General features: G+C 45.9%; 2 protein-coding genes across 2 annotated transcripts in view; both read right to left on the bottom strand.

Moving 5' to 3' along the window:
- The window catches only part of CHAT (choline O-acetyltransferase), a 35,556-nt gene extending 24,693 nt beyond the window's left edge, over positions 1-10,863 (bottom strand). Inside the window, exons 1-5 of the mRNA XM_065843711.2 lie at positions 10,773-10,863; positions 7,662-7,806; positions 5,436-5,627; positions 3,111-3,229; positions 1,910-1,963 (exon numbers count right to left, since the gene is read on the bottom strand). Coding sequence (XP_065699783.1) covers positions 1,910-1,963; positions 3,111-3,229; positions 5,436-5,627; positions 7,662-7,724 — 428 coding nt within the window. The 5' untranslated portion in view covers positions 7,725-7,806; positions 10,773-10,863. The remainder of the gene's footprint in view (positions 1-1,909; positions 1,964-3,110; positions 3,230-5,435; positions 5,628-7,661; positions 7,807-10,772) is intronic.
- A 1,529-nt stretch (positions 10,864-12,392) lies between these two features.
- Positions 12,393-14,828, bottom strand: SLC18A3 (solute carrier family 18 member A3). The gene has a single exon (XM_065843575.2). It carries the CDS (start codon positions 14,663-14,665, stop codon positions 13,073-13,075), a length of 1,593 nt encoding a protein of 530 aa, XP_065699647.1. The 5' UTR covers positions 14,666-14,828; the 3' UTR covers positions 12,393-13,072.
- Between the last annotated feature and the right edge of the window lie 6,589 nt (positions 14,829-21,417).

Raw genomic sequence — 21,417 nt, 5'->3', positions numbered from 1 at the left:
GGAGAGGCTGCAGAGATCACAGGAGGAAGATTTTGTGGTGCAGGGGTTTTCCCTCAGCAGAAGGGGACTAAGCTTCCAGCCTGCCAGAGAGGGGCGGGGACAAGGAAGCACACTGGCAGGGTTACTGTCACACAGCTGATATGGAGTAATGTTTTATGCTACTTTATCTTGTTTAACTCTCTTTAAAACTGTTGCAGTTCTAAACCAGGGATATTCAGTTTGATTCCTGGCTCTCAGACTCTCTGTATCACTTGTTTCTCCTTCTCCCACATTTTGCATAATGCAGAAATCCTCTTATGTTGAACAGAGTTTTAAAGAGCATCGATGATGATGGAAAATAGTGGAATAGCATGGTAGTTTTAGATAAGACAATCTGTAAATATAGCAGTTAAGAAAGGGGTTATTAACTCTGATTGATGGCACCAGAAGAGCTTGTAAAGATTTAGGAGATGTCTGCTTAAGATCTTATAAGCAAGTTGGGCTTTGTTTGAAATATTTAGTCCTGGCAACTGCATGGAATATCTGCATGGTTAAAACTAAACAGCTGGGTTTGCACTGGAATATTGTGCATCTACATGTGGGATGATCCAAGAGAAGCTAGCAGGACACTCACTGGTAGAAGTCCTTAACAGCAACAAGGAACTGAAAATGTTACAATTATGGTGTCCTCATAATTATACAGGAGGGGTGATAAGCAAACAGTAATAACAATATGAGGACATAGTAGCAAGGATTTAAATTATTATTAAGACAAGCAAATCTGATCACAGGAATCTTTGGATCTAGAGTAATAAGGTCAAAATAATAAGAATTTACATTGTGCTTTAAGCAATGTGGTTTATCTTACATCCTGTCTTATAAAGATGAAACAAACTATGTTAGCATGCAATAGTACTTCACAGCGCATCGGCGCCGGTATATGCAGTTGCGTAGTATATCTTGGACAAAAGCATGTGTTCTTAAATAAGTTCTCTTCTATACTTTCTGAGTAGCTGTCAGGCTTTTGAATTGAAAAATCAAACAGCTCTTCCTCTTTCATTTATTTAATTTATAGATGATAGGCACTTTGTTGTTTGATTATGGACTTTGCCTTCCTCATCCAAACAAGTGTTGGTTAAAGCATATCATACAGGCCTCTGGTGTCTCCAGACAGGAAAGTGACCCCTTCCACACTATGGTGTGGTGTCCGTTGTGCTTGGCTCTCCACTATTTCTAGTCTTCAGGGAGCAGTGATTTCCACAGTAAACTTGGAAAATATTAGGTGAGGTTAAGAAGTGCTATATAAAATGCTTTTATGAGATACCTCATATATGACTTAAAGAATCATGGATTTTCACTGTGTTTATGTACAGAATGTAACAAAGGCATAAGTAACTTCTTATTTTTACTAGCTACTGAACTATTTTTACTAGCTACCCGTCTGTGGTAAGGCTTCCTTCTCCTGGTGGGATGAATTCTTTTTTGCAGGAAGTGGGGGGCTGATGTTCTAAATGGAGGGTGCAGTATGTGGAGAGGGTGCAGCACCCTGGCAGGTGTCGAGTGCCAGGGAAGGTGTGCGGGCTGCACAGCCACAGTGCTGCTGCACTTTGAGTCTGGAGAGCACAGACTTCTGGTGTGTTCTCAACAGCTCTGCTAGGCAGATTGTGTGTGTCCTTTGGGCTGCGCTGTGTGTGCTAGAGTGATGACTACTAGGCATCAAAAAGGACCCTTCTCCAACTTGTTAGATTGCAGTAATAAAACAGAAAGTGCATAACATTTGCTGAAGCACTTGCCCTGGAGCATGCCGGAGCCCTATCCCTTGTAAATGGTGGAGGGGTGCAATGCAGCCTGACTTTGAGCATGCTACAGCACCCTTGAATCAGAAGCCCTGCAGATACTCAAGCAGCAGCTTTCCTTCCAAGCTACTTACGTGTCCAGTAAAGCTTTATAGTCTTGCACTCCAGAAATGAGATTGGCGGCAAACCTGCAAGTAGCAGATAGAAGTGACATCAGTCTTTTGTCATTTGGCAATAGTGGGCAGTTTCTGAGAGACAGAGGAGAGCCTGAATGATTGATAACACAGTATAGGGAAAGTCTTCTGGCTTGGCAAGAAAAGCCCCCCGCTCCCCCCCCAACGTTAATTAACTAATGTCAAGAGAAATATGAAATCCTAGAGATGGTCCCTTCAAATGGTTAAACAGACTACCACAGGAGGAAGCCTGAAAGCATTTGTTTAGAGAATGTAAGCAAAGGCTGAATATTTAACAGAATCCTTAAGAGGGGTTTCCATATCAATACTTATAAGCTGTCCAATTTATTAGGGTACTTCCTGTCCTAAGCAGATATTGTTTCTGCTGAGCAGTGGACAGGTGTATTATTTCCTGACACTGCCCATTTGCACTGTGTCTGAATGGGAGGCTCTGAGAAAAATATTTCCTTGTTAAAGCATGTGCATTAGAAAGTGCAAAGTCGAGGTTTTTTGGAAGCTGTGTGCACAATAAATTTAGTCTGTAATGAATGAGAGCATTTATAGTTATGTTTAAAGTAAAGTAAAAAAATGCATTGGCTGTCTATGCAAAATGTTAATAAAACACATATTGGCTTCAAGGTTCTGGCTGTTTTATATTAGCATAAATTCACATGCAGTTAATTCTTTCAGTAATGAGCAGCTAGAGAGTGCTAAAAGCAAAGAGGAAAATTGCACTATATGAAGGTTGATTTCATTTGGTTTACTATTTTAAAAGGATAAAATGTTTTAGCAAAGGCTGAGGAATGGAATCCTGTTCTAAGCATGTCTGGAGGCATATATTCTGTGCTGTGTATTTTGTTTTTCCATCACAAAATGGTTTACTTGAATTATACAATGAGAAGCTTTGCAAATATTCCTTTAAAAATTATAAATCCCTTGGCATTTTTTTTCAAGCAATAAAAGTAATCGTAATGACATTTTTCTTTCTGAATATCAGTATGAGTAACCCCAGAAACACTGCCTTCAATCAGCAGGCCTAGCAGGAAATAATTTAATGTTTACAGACCATATTTTTTAATGAAAGTTTATTGTCTTTTTGCAAAAACAGTACATTTAAAATATCCTTTCATTTAGTAAAAGCTGTAAAGTTGTGGCACATTACCTCAGCTGGTCATTTACATCCTTGAAATACTGACGAGCAAAGATAATTGCTGGGCTGGAATTGACTGGAAGAGCTAGCCGGTTGTTGAGGTACATGTCATCCAGCCAATAGTTAAACACCTGAAGGAAGGGGACAAAAACTCTTAAAGATGTGAACAACATGAGGAAAGGCAGTCTGGGGTGAGGGGGGAGTGCTCCGTGCTCCTGGTGTCAGGCATGGGTTCTGATTAATGGAGCTGCTGAGCATTTTCAGTCTGGGCTCTGTGACCTCAGCTCAGCTGAAATCAGCCACAATTCCATAATCCTGTTTTTCAATCAATAGCAATTTACAGTATGTTCCATTAAAAAGTAAACAAGCTCCATATCGTGGTAGTTTGGGTATTTTGTTGTTTGCTTCTCCCTACAACAACAAAAAAAACCATTTCAGTACAACATGCTGACTCTTGAATAGTGATTGGGATATATTTAAGAGATGGACAGAATTTTACTAGTGAAGGCTTTCCTCAGGGGGCTTCAAATATTTGTCAATGATGCCAAGATGCTCTGTTGTTAGCCATCAGATACTGTCCTGTAGCAAGATGGAGCGGGAAAAGATTTTTCTGAGCCTAATGATTCAGTCCTGCAGATACTTGCATGTGGATAAGGCCCCTGGAGAATTCCCTCTGTGTCCACTGACACAAATGCAAATTACTGATGCCTGACCCAGAGAGACACACATATTAAATTTCTAACCATTTTTATTGAAAACACAGATGTACAGTAACCATATTCCTTTGTGTCTGAGCAGAGTTTGAAGAATCATTATTTGGAAAATGGAGGTTTTCATAAAAATATCAAATGGTCTTTCAGAGTTAGTAGGCATGCTTTGCATATAGTAACTATAAACAACAATGAAATTATGCAAAAATAATTATGAATGCATGCATCAGTTGAAAAAGGTTTCCTCTGAGATATTTCATAGCTGTTAGAACAGATGCTTCCCTCATAGTCTCTGGAGTCCTCAGGAGAACAGGCTAGAGCTGTACTCCTGGCAAGTTAAATTCCAAATAAGAACATTTCTAGTTTATCTTAAGAATCAGGTATTTAATTTTAATAACCGGTACTTAAAGTTGAGACATTTCAGAAAATGTTTATACATCCTTCCTCTGTAGTTTTCATGCTGTAAGTGGTTAAATGAACAGTTGTCTCCTGGAACACTATTTGTTACCAGAAACACTATTTAAGTGATGGTTAATTTAGCCACCAAAACATGAAGTTCTATCATCAGAAAATCAAAATGAGATTGGACAGCATTTAGTGGAGCCCTCAAGACTGTGACAACAGGTGGTTCAGAAATTATGCCCTGCTCTTAAAATAAAAGCACTGTCAGTACTGTAGCCTTTTTTCCTGACTATAGTAGCAATTTGATGGAGTTTTCTTGCAGGCCACACAACTGAAAAGTTAAGGGAGACCACACTTCACTGACATCAGTAGTGAGCCTGCAGGATTTCACTGAATCTGTTAAACCATTCAATGTCTGTCTTCCTTGATGGGATGGAAGCACATCAATAAAATGAGTGTTTCTAGTTTTCAGCTGCCACATTCTAACACAATTAATGCAGGCAGGATGAACTGTGACTTTGTGGAATAATAAAATTTACTTTATCTACAGCTTATTTAATTCTCCTGTCTTGGGAAGCAGAAAACTGGACTTCCTTAAAGGCTGAAGTCACACCATGGTCAATGTGATAGATATTATACATATACGTATGTCTACATGTGTGTGTATATTCAGCAACGTAAATACTTCAGGGTAACTATGTGGGTATGTTGTGACAATGAATGGCAAATAATAGTTTAATTTAAAATGAGTAATTGCTATCCTAAGGTATTCCATTCTAGAATAATTTTTGCATCAGAACTTTTGCTAGATGGGTGTGCAAGGCACTTTTTATAGCTCTGTCAGAAAGTGTCTTTCATTTTAATAAAAACTCTAAATCCTGTTATTAAAGGGAAAGGAAGAAACTACATCCAAAAAGGCTGTATGTAGTGCGTCCTACAGATAGAGTTGACACCTGCATGCATGCACCTGAGGTGCATGAATTCCCTCATATATGTCAACAAACTGTTGATCTGAAAACATAATAATGACATGGATTTTGACATTGTTTGAAAATTCTAGCCTACTGTGGCTGAAATATTCATTCCTGTTGGTAGAATCTGATGTGACCCCTGCTTGCACTGACCCACTGAAAGAAAGCAGTGATCACAAATAGAACATTACAAAGAGTTTGTAAATGAGCATCATCCAACACAGCAATTATTTTTCTCAGCTGCATTTGCTTACCCAGTTTGCTGTTTTTTCCCTTCTCTCCTCAAGTATTTGCTGCAAGGATTCTCCCAGGCCTCCTGCAACTCCAAACTGTTCCACGATGACCTTAGTCTTTCTAAATTGTTCCTCTGGCACCAAGTGTTTCATGCACTGTAGGTACATGCGTAAGGTCTGTTGCAGTGGTGGGACTGGGAGTTTTGGCACTGCCTAATCATGAAAAGAAATAGCAAGTAATTCTACTTGTTCCCAAGCTGTCTTTTTTTTTTTTTCTTCTTTATTTTTATTCTGTTGCTGAATAACATATTGCATCCATTCTAAAATCCATTTATTCTCTTTTAGAAGGTGACATTCCTGATTACTGCAAATGTAATTGTGTGACTTAGTGGAGTTTCATTAGGTCTTAATTTGCCTGGATTTTAGTATATAGTATGCAGTGGTATGCAATACTGAAGCAGTAGTACCTCTCCAGTAGCTCCATTTTTTGGCCTTTGGCCAATGAAGATTTCAAATGGATAGGCCAAGAAACTAGTGGAAACCTGAGAATATTCCTTGGTAAAGATTCTAGAAATCCTAGGACAAACAGGCAGATAGGCATGATGCAAGCATATAGTCTGAGCTAGACTCTAGCAAATCTTCTAATACCTCAGGGCATAGTAAAATAAGGCATTAAGAGAAGTTATTTCATTTGTAGAGAAGGGCATTTAGCTTGTGATTAGTAAAACTGTGGATTAATATTTGTCTAACTGGTAATATGACTTGTTATAAAATTGCAGAAATAGAAAACATGCAATTCTACCTGTTTAGTAGCACTGACTACATACAATCCTCAATAAACCTCTGTTTTACCCTGCCAGACTTCAACTGTCAGCCAGTCTGGAACACTCCTAGAAGGCTTGATGAAACATTTCTGTTCATACTTGCTTTATCCTTACCCTGTTTGGAGCAGGAAAACAATAGTATCTGGAAAGAAAACAATCTCATGCTGTCCAAGCAATTGAGCTTCCTTTGTTTTTTGATGTAGAATTAACCAAGTGAAGTGTAATTAGTCATTTAAAAGCCAGAGGACTTACAGGGGCAGTGGGAAAATCAAGTAAGGGTATAATCCATGAAAGACTGGGAAATTGCATGAGGCTGTGATGCTCAGGGAGGTGGACATGTCTCCCCATTGAGAAATGGTCATCTAATTCAGCTATGCTTGTCCATTAGTGGTTAGTGTAGACCATAAACTTTTGGAGGGTTTATTTCTCTAATTTGATTTTTGCCTGTCTCCTAAAGCAAGTAAAGTTCAGATTTTGTTACTAGCTCTTGATATAATAGACATTCATTTTCACAGAATTGCAGGACCATAGCATGATTTTGGTTGGAAGAGATGTCTGAGAGTCACCTAGTCCCACCTGCTGCTCAGAGCAAGGCTAGCTGCAAATTCCTTTGCTAGTGCACTCAGGGAGGAGGGCCTGAAAAAAGTGCTCTGAAAAAGGCAGGGAGTGCGTGTCCTCTGAGCTCAAGTACCAGCTCTGCCTTTTGACATCCATGGGAAAGTCAGTGCTGCATTATGTTTCCCTATCTAGAAAATGAAGATTTCAAATACTCATAAAAAGTATCATAGGATTACCTGTTATTAATGGAAATGGAAATCCAGCCTAGCCTGTAACATACTCTGGGTGTCAGAAATAAAAGAACGGTAATTCTACAGTTTCAAGCTATGTTTAGTCAGGGCATATCTCTTCTGTCATTAATTTCTTGGTCAGTGGAAATAGATGTGCCAAATTTTGATACCTGGCTTTCGCCCTATCTTTCTGGGTACAGTTACTGTGCAGTTCATGACTCTGCTTAGGAAAAAAGCTTTAAACCCAAGGGTTCGACTATTTATAGGCATACACATCCGGCATCTTTAAAACCCCCTTGAAAATGAATCATATGTTATAGTTTGATAATCCTGAACTATTAAGAAATAATTACATGACATCTCTGACTGTGCCGTACTGCATCTGCTGTTGTGTAATAGTATTTCCCTTACTGGAGTTCTTCACAGGATGTTGGGAGGAAGAGTGGTTTTGGATATGAGAAGCACTAATGTTAGATAAAAGTTCCTGACTGTAAACTTCTGCAGGATAACTAGTGTTCCCTGAAATGAAGAAATCCACTCTGGAACAGAGCTTGGTTTACAATTATTAATTTACAGCATTAAAAGCTGTTAAGTCATCTATCCTCAACCTTTTTTTCCCAGAAATAATTACTTACTGTCTCATCTTTACTGCATGTATCTTTCTCTTTCTTCTGCATGTTTTTTTCTAGGACAGGCATTCCTGCATTTCTTTCAATATCTTTTGTTGAGGACAGAAATTGAAGCCACTTGGGGGCACTTATGAAGCCTCACGCCTCAGCTCTGGAAACAGAAAAGATTTAAAGTCCAGTCAGTACCCATTATTTATAATCAAAATGTACATGGGGAGTATTCCCTGCGCAAGCATACACAGAAGCTTCAGAATGCAAAACTGAAGAGAAATAGAAGTGCAACATTCAAAAGTAGCTGAACTGAGCCCTGTGGAGATTGCTCTGACATTGTTTGTCACATTTTGCTATAAATTTCTTTATCCAGGACTATCTGATGCACGTAAATGGTCCCTTCTCAGCATGGTTTATTTTGTCACTCTAATTTACTTTGCAATGCATTGTGCCATGATATACATGGTTTGTTAGCTGGAGGAAAGAGGTGACTTTTCTTTGAATGTATTTATGTTGACACTGGCAATAGTAAGGTTGCAGTTTTCTGTCTAAGGTTCTTATATATCCTGTCTTTACCGTTTGATATGAAAGCACTGCAGTCTTTAAATCTATTTGCCACTGCATGGTTCCATGGACACAGTGAGGTGCTGTCATCTCCGCTTTAAAGATGTGGAAGCTGTGGAAAGGAGCTTGAAGGAGATGTGCCTTTGTCCCCCGCAGGCTACAAGCTTGCAGGGTGCCAGTGCTTTGGGGCATAGCTCTGGGCTGGGGACCCTGTGAGCCTGCCTAGGCTGGCAGGCTGGCTGTGGGAGGACTGGGAGGGGTGGCATACACCGCATTTGAGCAGCTTCGCACAGTCTTTCCAAATAGCATATAACTATCCAGGGAGATGGCTTAACCTGCCAAAAGTCACAGAATTCATCTGTGACAGAGCAAATACTTCCACTTGTGTCTCTCTGGTATTGTGCTTGTCCTGGTTTTCACTTCTAAAGATGCCTCTTATTCCTTTTTCTGTACAAGAATAAGCTTTATGGTCCACATATTTCTTCTGATATAATACTGCCCACAACAAGAAACCCTCTTTCAATTACAGTTCTATGCATTCAGTCAGGTCTTGATAGATCACAGGTGTGTTTGTTGTTTTTGGTTGGTTGGTTTTTTGTTTTGTTTTGGTTTGTTTGTTTTGTTTTTGTTTTGGGTTTTTTTTTCAAGATTTTTTTTCCAGATTTTTATTACTTTGCATTGTGTGTATGCAAAATATAAAAGACAGCATGTGCTGACTAGGTTGAAAAGAATGTCATATTTCCTTTCTGAAACCCTTGGGACTATACATTCAGTGCCACTGAATATTTCTACAACAGCTTTTAAAAATGATTTGGATAAAAACCTACACTGTATGGAAGTGAGATGAAGAGTTTTGGTTAGCAATGGGCAGGGATGGCTGTGCATTAGTCCTCTCCTGGGGAAGCGGTTTGGCTACTCCAGCTTCAGAGTGGCTCTGCGAATGTGTCTGTGATCACTGATACCCTATGTCAACCCTGTCCTCTCCCTGTTCTGCACTGGCGGCCAGTGGGGCCGTGTGCTGTGAAATAGGTTGTGTAAGATTGAGAGATGTCCCTGGGGCCCTGCAGTGAGCCACACAACAAACTCATGTTGATCTGTCATCTGCTCATGATTTCAACCCGGGTGAGAAACTATTTCCCTCATGGAAAGGCCATATTAACCCGCTGTGCTGCTCCACTCCCTCTCATGTGCTACACAGGTCTCACCACTTAGCTGTGCATTCTATTCCTAGCAACACAGGTTCAAAGCACTACAAATAATGGACACATCCTGTAACTCTTGGAAGACTGTGGTTTGCCCAGTTGTTCATGGGCTGGCCTCAGTTCCCCACCTGTGTTCTAATACAGAGCAGCCATTTTGTGTTCAGAGCCCCTAAAACTGTATTTCCCTAAAGGAAAAAAATCCTGCTGGTGTTCTTCTAACTGGGACTTTTGTTTTTTTCTTTCCTTATGTTTTTTGTCAAACTGCAGTATGGAGTCACGTCGACTACAAGTCCATACTGGCTCTGTGTCTGTGGGAAATGCTATTGGTAACAGACTCACATATCTGTAAAATGAGTGTGTTAAAGAGTTTGCGGGTAGTGGCCTGAACTGTGCTTTTCTCTGTCATAGGGATGAATTGAGGCTTTGTCTCTGGTTCGAGTGCTGCCAGCTTAGCATCACACCCAATCCTCTATTTCCTTAATAAAGGACAAGGAAACTGACACGAGAGAAAATCCTGCAGAAATTCAAGATAGTTCAACTTCAAAGTTGCTCACTTGGATGGGTGTGAGGTGCATTGTCAAAGTTATTAAGAAAAAAAAAATCCTAGGTCTTTTTATTTACAGCTGGCTTAGCTGAAGGGCTGGAGTGAGCAGCTTAGCAGAGTGGCTGTGAGTCACGGCAGGCTGCGAAGCCGGGTGGCCTTCCCCACAGTTCAAAGCAGCAGCTCAAATCCACAACAAAAAGCACTGATCTCTCTGTTAGCAGATAGCAGGGAAGGACTGAAATAAGCCCGTGCGCTTATAGTTGAGTTCTCCATACATTGTGGACTCGGGAGGCAGCTTGCTGTGTGTAGCGTTGTTAGGGCATTGCACTCAGCCTCTATCTACTCATCCTCACTCTCAGTGTTATCAAGAAGAAAAGCTTAAAGCTCTTAGGAATCCGTGCTTAAAGTTAAGAGGAATGCACGAGTTATCAGGAATACATGTGTGAAGTGCGCACTGCTGCAGCCGTTGACATGCCGAGAAAAGCCAGGAGCCGCCCTGTCGCCTGCCCTGAGCTCCCGCGGGCCGCAGCAGTTTCGGGGCCCGGCGGGGAGCGCTGACGCTTCGTCGGAGGCTGCCGGTGCGCCCCGAAACCTTCACACGCTTCAGCCCCGGGGATCCCCTTCCCTCCTGAACCGCCGTCGCAACGGGACCTGTGGGCGGCGACAGCGGGGCGGCCCCGCGGGAGTAGCCGGTGCCATGAAGTTTGGCGAGGGGACCCCTCTCGGTTCTGCTCCGCGGGATCCGCCGCGCCCGCTCCCTCGCTCCCGGGCCCGCGGCTCCTAGTCCCCGGCACTTGCTGCCCCGCCCGCCCATACCTGCTCGTCGGGGCGCTCCGGAGCGGCTCCGGGCGGGCTCCGCGCGTCGTGGCGGCTCTGTCCAAGGTACCGCCGTCTACTCCGCGGCCAAGTCCCCTCTGGGCAGGGGCGTGAGGAGCGCGGCTCGTCCTCGCCGCCGCCTGGCTCCTCCCCGCCCCTCGCCCCCGGCACCGCCCGGCCCGGTCCTGCCCGCCCCTCCCGCTGCGCGCAACAGGCGCTGCCGCCCTTCGTCTGCGCTCAGGTCGCGCCGACGTTTTTCGGCCCCTTCGGCAGGCTGTGCCTGGCGGTGGCACCAGTACAACCTGTGCCGGGGGGGGGCGGGAGGGTGGATCCGGGCTCGCCCGCGCCCTTACTGCCGTCGGGGTCATCCGAGAGGTTCCCCCGCGGCGGCGACAAGGGGAGCCCCTGAGGGTTACAGCTCTCGGTGACCCGTGTTGCTACGGAGATTGTCACTAGTGTCTAGCGGTGTCGCCCTGGGGCACCTGACGCTCCGGGAAGCTCCGTGGTCGGACAGGGCGGGCGGCGCTGCCAGTGGGCTGCCGGTACCACGGCCGGGAGAGGCGGCAGCCCGCAACGGGGCGGCAGCAGTCTCAGGAGCGGCCCGGGCTCTGCGGGAGCTGTCCTGGGGCCGGCAGCGGCCCCGAGTCGGCGGCAACAGCGGACCGTGTCGGGGCAGGAGCGGGAGCGGCCCCGGGGCGGTGGGCCAGAGGAGGAGCCGCTGTTGCCGCTTCCCGCAAAGAGCGCCGTTGCGGTTTAGGGAAGCGGGATTCGGCTCCTGTTGCAGTGGCCATCGCATCTTCGCCGAACCCGCCATGCTAAAGCACCGTCGCGGTGTTTCAATGAGTTTTGCGCCGCTTGAGCAGCGACTCGGCCGCCTGGCCGGAGCTGCGGCGCGGCGGGGCCGCGCGTCCCGCGCAGCTCAGCAAGACCAACGAACGGCTTCTCCGCGTTCCGTTCGCGGCGCCCATCTCCCCGTGGACGGGTGGAAGCCCTTTACTAGTTGCTGTGGCCGTTTATGTAATTTTTCCTCCCACTTGAGGTTGTCAGTCATTTATTTTGTTTCCTAATGAGCTAGGAATTTAAATAAACGATTTTATTTTATATCAAGATAAATTTACAGGGTAAATTATGCACACTGATTCCATTGTGGTTGGATCGAAGGTTTCCACTTTTTGCAAAGGTTTGAATGAAGCACTTCATGCATCTTTTGTTTCGTTTAATCCCTGTCGGCTACATATGGGTGTGCATGTTGCAATTGAGCTGGCATTCAGAACGAAGAAACGCTGTTTCCAGTGTTGTGTCTCTAACTGCTGGTAATGTAATACTCGAAAATTGAAATTAATGATGGTGAGAATTAAAATTAAATTCGTGTGAGAATATGAGGAGCTGTTTTTAGGCGATCAATAGCATGTTCACAGTGCGATGTTGTTTGCTGGACCCGTTAACATATGTTTTGAAGAATGAATGAGAACATTTTGTACTGGGGTTTTCTCCTAGGTGATTTTGGTAACCGATGAGGTTTGTGTTATGAGGAATTGTTACTGTATGGGTTGCACTGAGAATAACCAGCTCCCTCCCTCAAGCAGCCCTCAACAATGAAACAAAGGCAATCGATCCCCTTCAATTCTGTTTATTCAGATCATATTATTGTAGTTTGGACTTCAGTATAATACAGTATATTGCACTTACCGGAGAGCAGCACAAAAGAGAAAAAAAAGTACAACAGTTTAGTTCCAAGGAAGAATAAGATGTCATGATAGTTGTTGCTCTTCTTAAATATATGAAACCAACTGAAAAATCTAAGTATATGTACACAAGATTTATGTAGTCCCTGAATATGCCATTCAAAATTATACACAGACTTTTTTGCTTTTCTTGTATTTTTTTTACATAGATATACAGTATGTCACACACAGTTTCAGCTTGAGAAGACTTGGCACAATTATATCACATCTATGAGGCTGTTGGTTTTTCTGTTTTGTGTTTGGTGTTTTTGTTGTTGTTGTTTTTTGTTTTGTTTTGTTTTTGAGTGCCCCCCCCAGATTTATGCCAATGATTATTCAGATAATTTTCTTCAGGATTTGTCTCCCCATTCCCCACTGCCTCCACCTTGCCAAAATGCTGAAGGAAATACTAATTAAAAATAGTCTAGAAGAAGAAAGCCATTACATCATGACGAAGGTTAAACTGTATATATTGCACATTGGTACAGAAACATAATGCAATAATGCTTTCGTCCCCCCTTTCCCTCTCCACCACAGGCCCCTCCTTGCTCCTGGGGCTGGGCCATGTCAGGAAACCTAACTGTACTCATAGTCTGATGAATCCTCCTCAGACACCTCTGTCAGGTCTCTGCGGTAGGAGTCCATGCCGTTCCCTTCTGTTTCGCCCACTGGCCGGAGGCTTTTGCCCATGCCTTTGCGCTCCTCCATTTTGATGGTGTCATAGAGTCCCTTAGGTCCTTCTTCAAGGAGGATGTTCCTCTCTGAGTGAGAGGGTTTCATTTGGCAGACATTTTTGAGGAAGAGAAGGACAGGGGCGTAAAGCACGTTGGCAAGCCCCATGCCCAAGTTGAGCTGTGCAAAGCCCATGGTGTGCACAATCTGGCCAGCCACAATGGGTCCCAGGGCATATGCCACAGAGTAGGAGATGTCTGCGATGGCATAGACACTGCCGTAGACAGAGACATGGCGCACGTCTACCAGGAAGGCCAGGGTGGGCAGCAGCGCTGTGTCCACCAGGGCGATGCCAAAGCAGATGCCACAGAGGGGAATGATGACCTGCCCAAAATTCTTGCAGGCTGGTACCAGGCAGGAGCTGGCGCCGATGATGGCCATGCCCAGGGCACCGTAAAACCATTGGAGGTGGGGGTATGCAGCGGCTAACCGGACAGTGACGTAGACACCCAGCACGTGGGGGAAGAAGGCGGGCAGCCAGGTGAGGCCCACCTCCCACTCACTGGCCCCCATGGACTCCTTCATCCAGTTGGCGATGGTGGGCTCCAGGAAGGCCAGGGGGATGTTGCAGGTGGCCAGGGCCCCCGCCACCACAGCGATGTAGGGGTCGATCATTAGGCGGTGGATGGGGGTGCCGACGGGCATGTTGGCCCGTGCCCCGGTGGCGCATGGTGGCGCTAGGGCCAGCAGCAGCAGCCCGTCGAGGAGGCAGACACAGGCCAGCACCAGAAAGGGCACCCGCTTGCCGGCGAACTCGTAGAGAACGCCGCCGAAGGGGGGGGCGGCCAGGCTGCCAAAGGAGATGCAGGCCAGCGCCGTGCCCAGGGCGCGGCTCCGCGCTGGCTCTTCGGCGTAGCGGTCGGCAATGAGGGCGATGCCCGCCGTGTCGGCGAAGGCCGAGCCCAGACCCTGCAGGCTGCGCGCGGCGAACAGCGTCGCGTAGTTCTCCGCGAAGGCGAAGGTGGCGGTGGAAAGGAACATCACGCCCAACCCGGCCAGCAGCGGCGCCTCGTAGCCCACGCGGTCGATGAGTGTGCCGCTGAGCGGGTTCACCAGCAGCTGCAGCATGGCCTTGGAGGCAAACAGCACCCCGATCTGCACGTCTTCGTTGCCGCCCGTGGCCGGCGGGTACCGTGCCGGCAGGAGGCTCCGGTTGCCGCCGCCGCTGCCACTCTCGTTGCCCCCGGCGGGCGCGGACGGACCGGCGGCGTTCCCCCCGCCCCGCATGGCCGCGATGTAGTCGGGGATGATGGGCACGATGACCATGTAGAGCATGTTGTCCAGCAGCAGCGCCACGCACACCACCACCAGCAGCAGCCGCCGCTGCCGCCGCGCCTCCCCCATCGCGGTACCCAGCCGCCGCCGCCGCTCGCCCACCGCCTCCGACAGCCGCGCCACGGCGGCCCGCGCCCGGTCCGCGCCCCCGGCCTCCGACATCGCCCTCAGCGCCGCCGCCCCGCCGCCGCCCGCATGGGGCACGGCGGGGGCGGCCCCGCCGCTTTTGCCGCTCGAGCCGCCGCCGCTCACCTCCCGGCGGCCGCCGCCAGCCCGTGCCGCCGCTCCGAGGCGGCTCCGAGGGGCCGGCCCTCCATCACCACACTAATAAGAGCCGCGCACGGAAACCCCACCCGCCCCCGCCACCGCGCCGGCCCCGCGCCCCCCCTCCCGCCCTCCGCGCCCCGCCCCGCTGTACCGCGCTGGCGGCAACAGCGCTGCCCGGCCGCGGTAAGAGGGCTGCGGGACGGGGGTGCCACCGGTCCCTGCCTGTCACGGGGGTGTGCCTACGGGGGCGCGGAAAGAGGGCCCCACCCCCAAGGCCGGGGCCCACCGGCAGCTTTCGCCGTCCCGACGGTGACACTGCCCGCGGATCCCGGACGGCTCTGGAAGCGACCCCCACTTCCCCGGCAGTCTCTCGGCGGCCTCGCTCTGTCGTTTACCTCTGGGCCTGAACGGCGCAGGGGCAGCGGACCGGGTCCGACGTGCGACCGCCGGTACTGCGGGTAGCGGTCCCGTGTCCTCGGGGGCTCTATGCCGCCATCGCCCTGGAGGAGCGGTCCGCAGTCCGTCCCCCCTGCGGCAGTCGGCGATTACCGGCTCGGCCCCTCTGCGGTGCGAGCCGCAAAAGTCCCCTCTTCCCCAGCGCTGGGGCCGCAAGGAACCGTTGGCCCCGGCCACCCTGTGCCTCTTCGGCGCAGCCCGGGCCCCCTGGCTACCGACGTCTAACCCGAGAGCTACTCGCTGGGGCTGGCCGCCAACACCCGGCGCAGCTCTGCGACATCCCCTCGACGGCGTAGCCGGCCTGGCAGGGCGCGCCCGGTGGAGCTCGGACTAACCGGCAGCGGGACTAGACAGCGCGGGGCTAAGCCCTGCCCCTCCTCTGGGGGGTGAGCCTTTCCCCCTCCCACCCCGGGGCAGTGCTCCCACTTAGGAAATCACTGAAGCTGCATTGGAATGCAGAGAGCAGCACAATAACCATCTTTCTCTGTGCGTGAGTGCATCTAGCACTCAAACACCAGGGAAATAATCTTCAAGTGTGGTGGTATTACATACTTCCCTCATTTTCCCAGTCAGTCCTGCAGCTGGAAGCCCTGCGGAGTAAAGGGCCTCTTTCGGTGCAGACTTCGGTACTAGGAAGATACTCCTGGCATAAAGCGAAGGGTAGATATTACCGCTGTAGTAGAAATGACACGTGGCCTGATCTGAGGAGGATCTCTGCAGAAGGCTGTATGAAATCACTGGATCTCTCCACTGAACAGTTCCTGAGTAGATGTGGAGTTTGGGTGCCTTCATTTGCTTGCACAGCTGGGCTTCTATGGCTGAAAGGGAGATGATTTATCTGTCAGTTGCTGTATATTGCAAGAAAACTACCTAGATGGCCAGAAAGGCTCTAAGATGGATCCTTGCATTGAGTGGCATACAGATCCGATTGCGCTTACACAGAAGTGGAGTCTCTTTAAACATGCTTAAAATAACAATACCCCATGATATTCGTATTGTCAGTGTTGTCATTATTTGTTATTTGTTTACTACCCCACTGTAAACCTGCAGAAATACACCACTGACAATAGGGACAAAGCTCTTGACCTGGAGCTCTAAATAAGCTAGTATCCAGAATACTTGAAAAGGTCATTTCAGAGTGTTATTGGAAGGGTACTGAGCTGAGAGCCATGGCTGCTGCACTTGGCTGCGTGTTTCAGGTTACTTGTCACCTGAGAGGTTGATTTAGTTGGGGAAAAAAACCTCAAAAAGCCTATCCTCCTCTGTTTCCTCAAACAGACCCTGTGGTAGCAGCCTGAGAATGTGTTTCTGCAAGGAACTGTGGGCACAGGAGGAGAAGCTCACAGGATGTAAGGAAACTGCTGAAGGATCTTGTTTGGAATGGATATCACGTTTGCAGTAAGCAGTAATGGGTTGGGGGCAGATATGACTTTGGATCATTGCTGTGCTGCAGTCAGGAGTATTGGAATCTTGGCTCTTGCTTGATGAAGCACTTTATTTGATTAAAGTTTCCCTTTTAATCAGAGATATGGCCATTTCCCGTCTCTAAAATGGAATCTGGCTCTGGGGGTCATGTCTGGATAATAAAGGGACTGATTCTCTTGTCTCAGGGGAGCTGATATCGAATTTATTACCATCAAGGGAAAGCAGAATTATACTTGTAAAATGTTGCATAATAAATTTAGCCTTCTTAGTAAATCAAATCAGTGGATACCCTTATCTGCAAGAGATGCGTCATTGCTACGTGAGCTTCTTTGACTAGACAAAACTAATTGGGAGAAAATGTACCTTCAAATGTGGTCAAAGCTGATGGAACCACAGTAATTTAAAGTAAAAAAAGAAATAAGTCTCCCTGGTGTTTGGCTTAGAAACTTGTAATTGTATTTGAGAAGGGACTTCAGGGTGAGATGACTTTTAAAATTTTGTACTTTTATCCCAAAGCCCAGAAGATGTGACACTTACTTGGTTTGAGAGGAGGAATGCGGAGGAGGTGATGTACTTCATTTGTCCTCCAGTGCAGAACTTGCAGTTTTGGAAAGCCACTGCTAATGTCAAGGAGATGGGGAAGATTTTAGGTCTGTATAAATAACAGAGCTGGCTGTACCAGGACTTCTTACCACTTTCTTTGTTCTAGAGGCTGTAGCTGAATGAAAATGCAGCTCATGATGAGTGCTTTGCCAAAGAGAGGAATTTATTCTTGAGTCAAAAAAATCCAAGGGCCCAGGAAGGGAAATTACATTTAGAATCTTCAAGGTTTAAGAAACGACAGAAAATACATAACACATGTATAAGCGTATAAATCTACATGTCTGATGATGGTGTTGGTTGAAGTTGTATGTGAGGGGAAAGTGGGGTTTAATATGACCAGTCAGTCACACTCCCTTTAGTTTAAAAGAAAGACCTACCTACCTTAAGGATTTTGGAAAAATGAGAATAGTTTATCTGCAGACATCAAAATAAATATCCAAGTAGTTAAACAAACAAACAAAAAGACTTGCATACAATATGCACTTGCTTGTCCTGCTACCTACTGAATTGATAGTCCTTGCACTTTGGAATGACAGTTGTTTTTGATGCTGTGTCAGGGTGATTTTACAGTGAAAGAGAGAGGAGCAACAACTGCTGTGATGCACTCTGCTGTCAGGAATGGACTTAACTTAGTCATGCATCCTTAGGAGCCTTCCACAGGATAAAAATTTTTTGTTGTGAGGAGCCCAAACACAATGATTCAGAGAGTTAAAGTTCCTCATGTCTGCAAAATATTAATTTTCTTAATAGCACTTAAAATAGAGAGGTTGTTGTCTTAAGGACATGGCAATACTTTTTAGCACTTAGTGCTAAACTAATAATGTGTTTCTTTTCTAATTTTAATTTCTGATTAAAAGACCTGCTAGTCTGATCCTGCCAAATAGGAGGGGCTCACCTAGTTTGACAAGCATTTATAATCTTCAGAAGTGTGGTGGAGGAAGGGGACAGAAGGTAAAGTCCATTTTCAACAACTTAATTTCAAAAGCATTTTTGTGAACAAAATTATGGGGCTGTCAAACAGAAACCAATAAATTATTGCCATGAGTAGAATTATTGAGAAAACATTGGGTATTTTGCCTCAGTCATTAACATACTCCTGTATGTCAATGGTAGTTGAGCTTCCTGCCCTTCCTGTTTGGCACTGAAATCTGTGTTCCCAAGACAGACACCCAGATGCAGGCAGAGGCACACAAAGGCACACAAGAGCTGTGGAGAGCAGAGGAAAGAAGGAGTCCTGGCAGCGGCTGGCAAGTCCCAAGGCTGGTGGTGCCATGTGGTGGCACTGGGGAGAGGGCTTGGTGCCCCAGCTGCTGCTTCAGGTTCATGCTGGGCAGCTCTGGCTGGCAGCGCTAGCTGGACAAGCCTTAGCCCTTCCAGCCAATGGGGCTTTTGACATTAACGGCCACCAGGTACAGCCTTCTGGGAAGACTCTGTCTGTTGTAATTCTCTTTCAAAACTTCATGGCCAATACAGCTGTGACAAAGGATGGGGACTGTACATGAAAATGTGCCATCCATTTCTGTAAAAAACTGTGTTAGATAAGCAAAACTTCTCTTTAAAAATGGTCGTCATAACTTTTTTTTCCCCCCCAGGAATGGTAAATGATTTTTTTTAATGTTGCACTCATACTTCATACTGCTTCACTCTCTGGCGATAATACTTAGAGAGAGAGAGAAATAGATGAGAAAGAGAAGTGAGAAAGTAATTCAAGGGTTTATGTCTAAGCCTATGTTAGCTCTAGTAATAGCTGATGTTCTTGTTAGTTGTAATAGACAGTTGTGCAGTTAGAGTTAAAAGAGAGCTTATTATAGTATCTTCTAACTCTGAAAGTACAGAACATTCTCTACAATAAAGTCATGTCCCTACTCCTAAATGGCTGAGCGAATGGTGTTTCCACTTCTGCCCTGGGAGCACACTTAGCTGTCCAATAAAATTCACAGCTTGAGTAGTCTCCTAATGTTCAGTTAGAAATTTCTCTTCCTGTATTGTTCCCACTATGCCTATATCTATTGTATTTGTCATCTTAAACCACAGTTGTCTCTTTTTTACATCCTGCAAACATTGGCTCTGTCAGTCTCAGACTAGATGAGGACTACAAATGGTGTCTATCTTTTAGATGGAAGAAGCAGCTGTAAGACCTGGGAAGATCCTGCTCCTCCCAATGACTGCTTCTGTTCCTAGCAATTTTACATATGTTTTATTCTATTGTGTCTTTCTTTGCTCTTTTGAGGAAGCCTATCAAAATGTTCTCCAAGCAACCATAAAAATATTGGCTTTTTTTTTTTCTTTTTCCCCAAGGTATCCTGTTTTTCAGCTCTTCAGTTGTAAAAATGCAGAATATATCCTTGCTCCAAAAATCCTCAAGTTAGTGCGTGCACTCATTTCTGATCCAGTTTTGTAGGGAGTAGGAAACAAAGAAACGTTTTGATGCAACTGATTCTTCACATGCTTCTCCACTAGCCACTCATGGTCTGCTCACCTTTTGGGGCTTTGCTGTAGCCCACATCAATTCCTCATTAGCTCCTCATTGCTTAACAGCCTCTCAGAACTAAGACAGCAGGAAATGCATCTTCCACACACTCACAAATAGTTTCAGTGGCTTGAAAAGCAGTATCAGATTGGCAATCTGATTTGCTGACAGTTTAAATGTAGGTTTCTAGCATGCTGAGCATTCTTCTTGTGCTGGCTACAGAAGAAGGATATTTCAAATAACCTGTCAGATATTTTGGTTTGGTAATCTGTAAAGTGATCAACATTGTCCCAGGCAGAATGGATTGAATATGAATATGTTATGTAAATAGGGAGACAAATCTCTTGGCAAAGAATTAAAAGTGTGTTTGCAGGATATATTGTATGACATATTCCAGTGACAGGATACCAGTTATCTTGTATCTTCATAGTATTTAAGTGAAATTTCACTGTCAAGGAAAGCTCTGGCATCTAGCAATTTTGTAATGCATTTCTACAAAATTATTCCAAAGGAGACAATTTTGAGTAAAGTATGAAATAGGCACTAGTGTCTGGAGACAAACAACACAGTATTGTAGTGGATCCTACTTTTCTATGATACTTACAAAAGTCAGAAAAGATAAACCTAGATATGCTACTCAGTGCCTTAGATATTAACTCGTGCATACATTATAGGCATGTTAGGTGTGGCTGTGGCAGAATTTATCACAGGTCTTGCCCCATCTCATTGTATTCTTTTGTTCATAACATTTTTAATGACTGTGGCATTTCAAACTATTGAAAACACTTGAGAAAAGGGGGAGAAAATGCTCCTTTTTTTGCAGCATAGATAATCAGTGGACATCCAAGTCACCTTGTAGGTATTTGCAGGTGTGTATGATTAGTATCCACACAAACTTGGGAAGGGACATTAGGTGTGCGTCAGGGCTAGTTCCTCAGGAAGGTATAAGGCTCAGTCTTATGTTGCTAGGGAGGATGGGCTCAGAATATGGGTGAGGCCAGTCTTGGGATAGAAGAAAGCAGTGTTGGTTTGAAGCTGCTGTTGAGGTGAAGGTCTGGGATAGATCATGGGTAGAGGCAGAAGAGCGAAGGTAGTAATTATTTCCTAGTGCTTTTTGTCACTTGGAGTATCTGCTGAAGTCTCTGTTGTAAGTGCTGCTTCAGAGCAGTGTATGGTCCATGTGGCCCTTGTCAGCTGGGGGCTCTTCTTAGCAAGGGACAAAGGGCAGTGGCTCCTACTGGTGCTTTTAAAACTATTGAAGCAGCCTTTGATATTTTTTGAATAGAGTTGAATTGTGACCCATACTTAATAATACATTAGATAATTTTTTTTTTTTTGGTCTTTGTTCATGAACTGCCTGAAGGTACTTCTAGAGTTGCCTCACTTATTTTGTTTGAAAATTTTGTGAGTTGCTCTCAGCATGAAGGTTGTTCTCTGAGAACTTCGTGTAAGTACGGCATACTTGACATTAGAAACCTGGGCTGCCCTGAGTGGCTCTCAGGGGCTGTGAACCTCTCATTGCCTCCCTGCCTGGGCTAGAAGCATGTGGGGTTAGTGCCAGTTTCTGGAGACCCTTGCTGGGCGAGCACTGAACTTGGCAGTGGAGTGGCAGACAGTGCTGGCCAGTGTGCTGGCCTGGCCAATGCTGTGGGGATGTGTCCTGCTCAGGGCCGCAAGGCTGCTGCTATCAGGC

The sequence above is a fragment of the Patagioenas fasciata genome, chromosome 8, assembly GCF_037038585.1.
Source record: "Patagioenas fasciata isolate bPatFas1 chromosome 8, bPatFas1.hap1, whole genome shotgun sequence".
Lineage (NCBI taxonomy): Eukaryota > Metazoa > Chordata > Aves > Columbiformes > Columbidae > Patagioenas > Patagioenas fasciata.
Note: the sequence above shows the minus strand (reverse complement) of the source record. Positions and strands in the feature narration are given on the sequence as shown.

What these genes read in the sequence shown, in the direction of transcription:
- SLC18A3 (XM_065843575.2), bottom strand. Translation starts at nt 14,665, where the DNA reads ATGTCGGAGGCCGGGGGCGCGGACCGGGCGCGGGCCGCCGTGGCGCGG.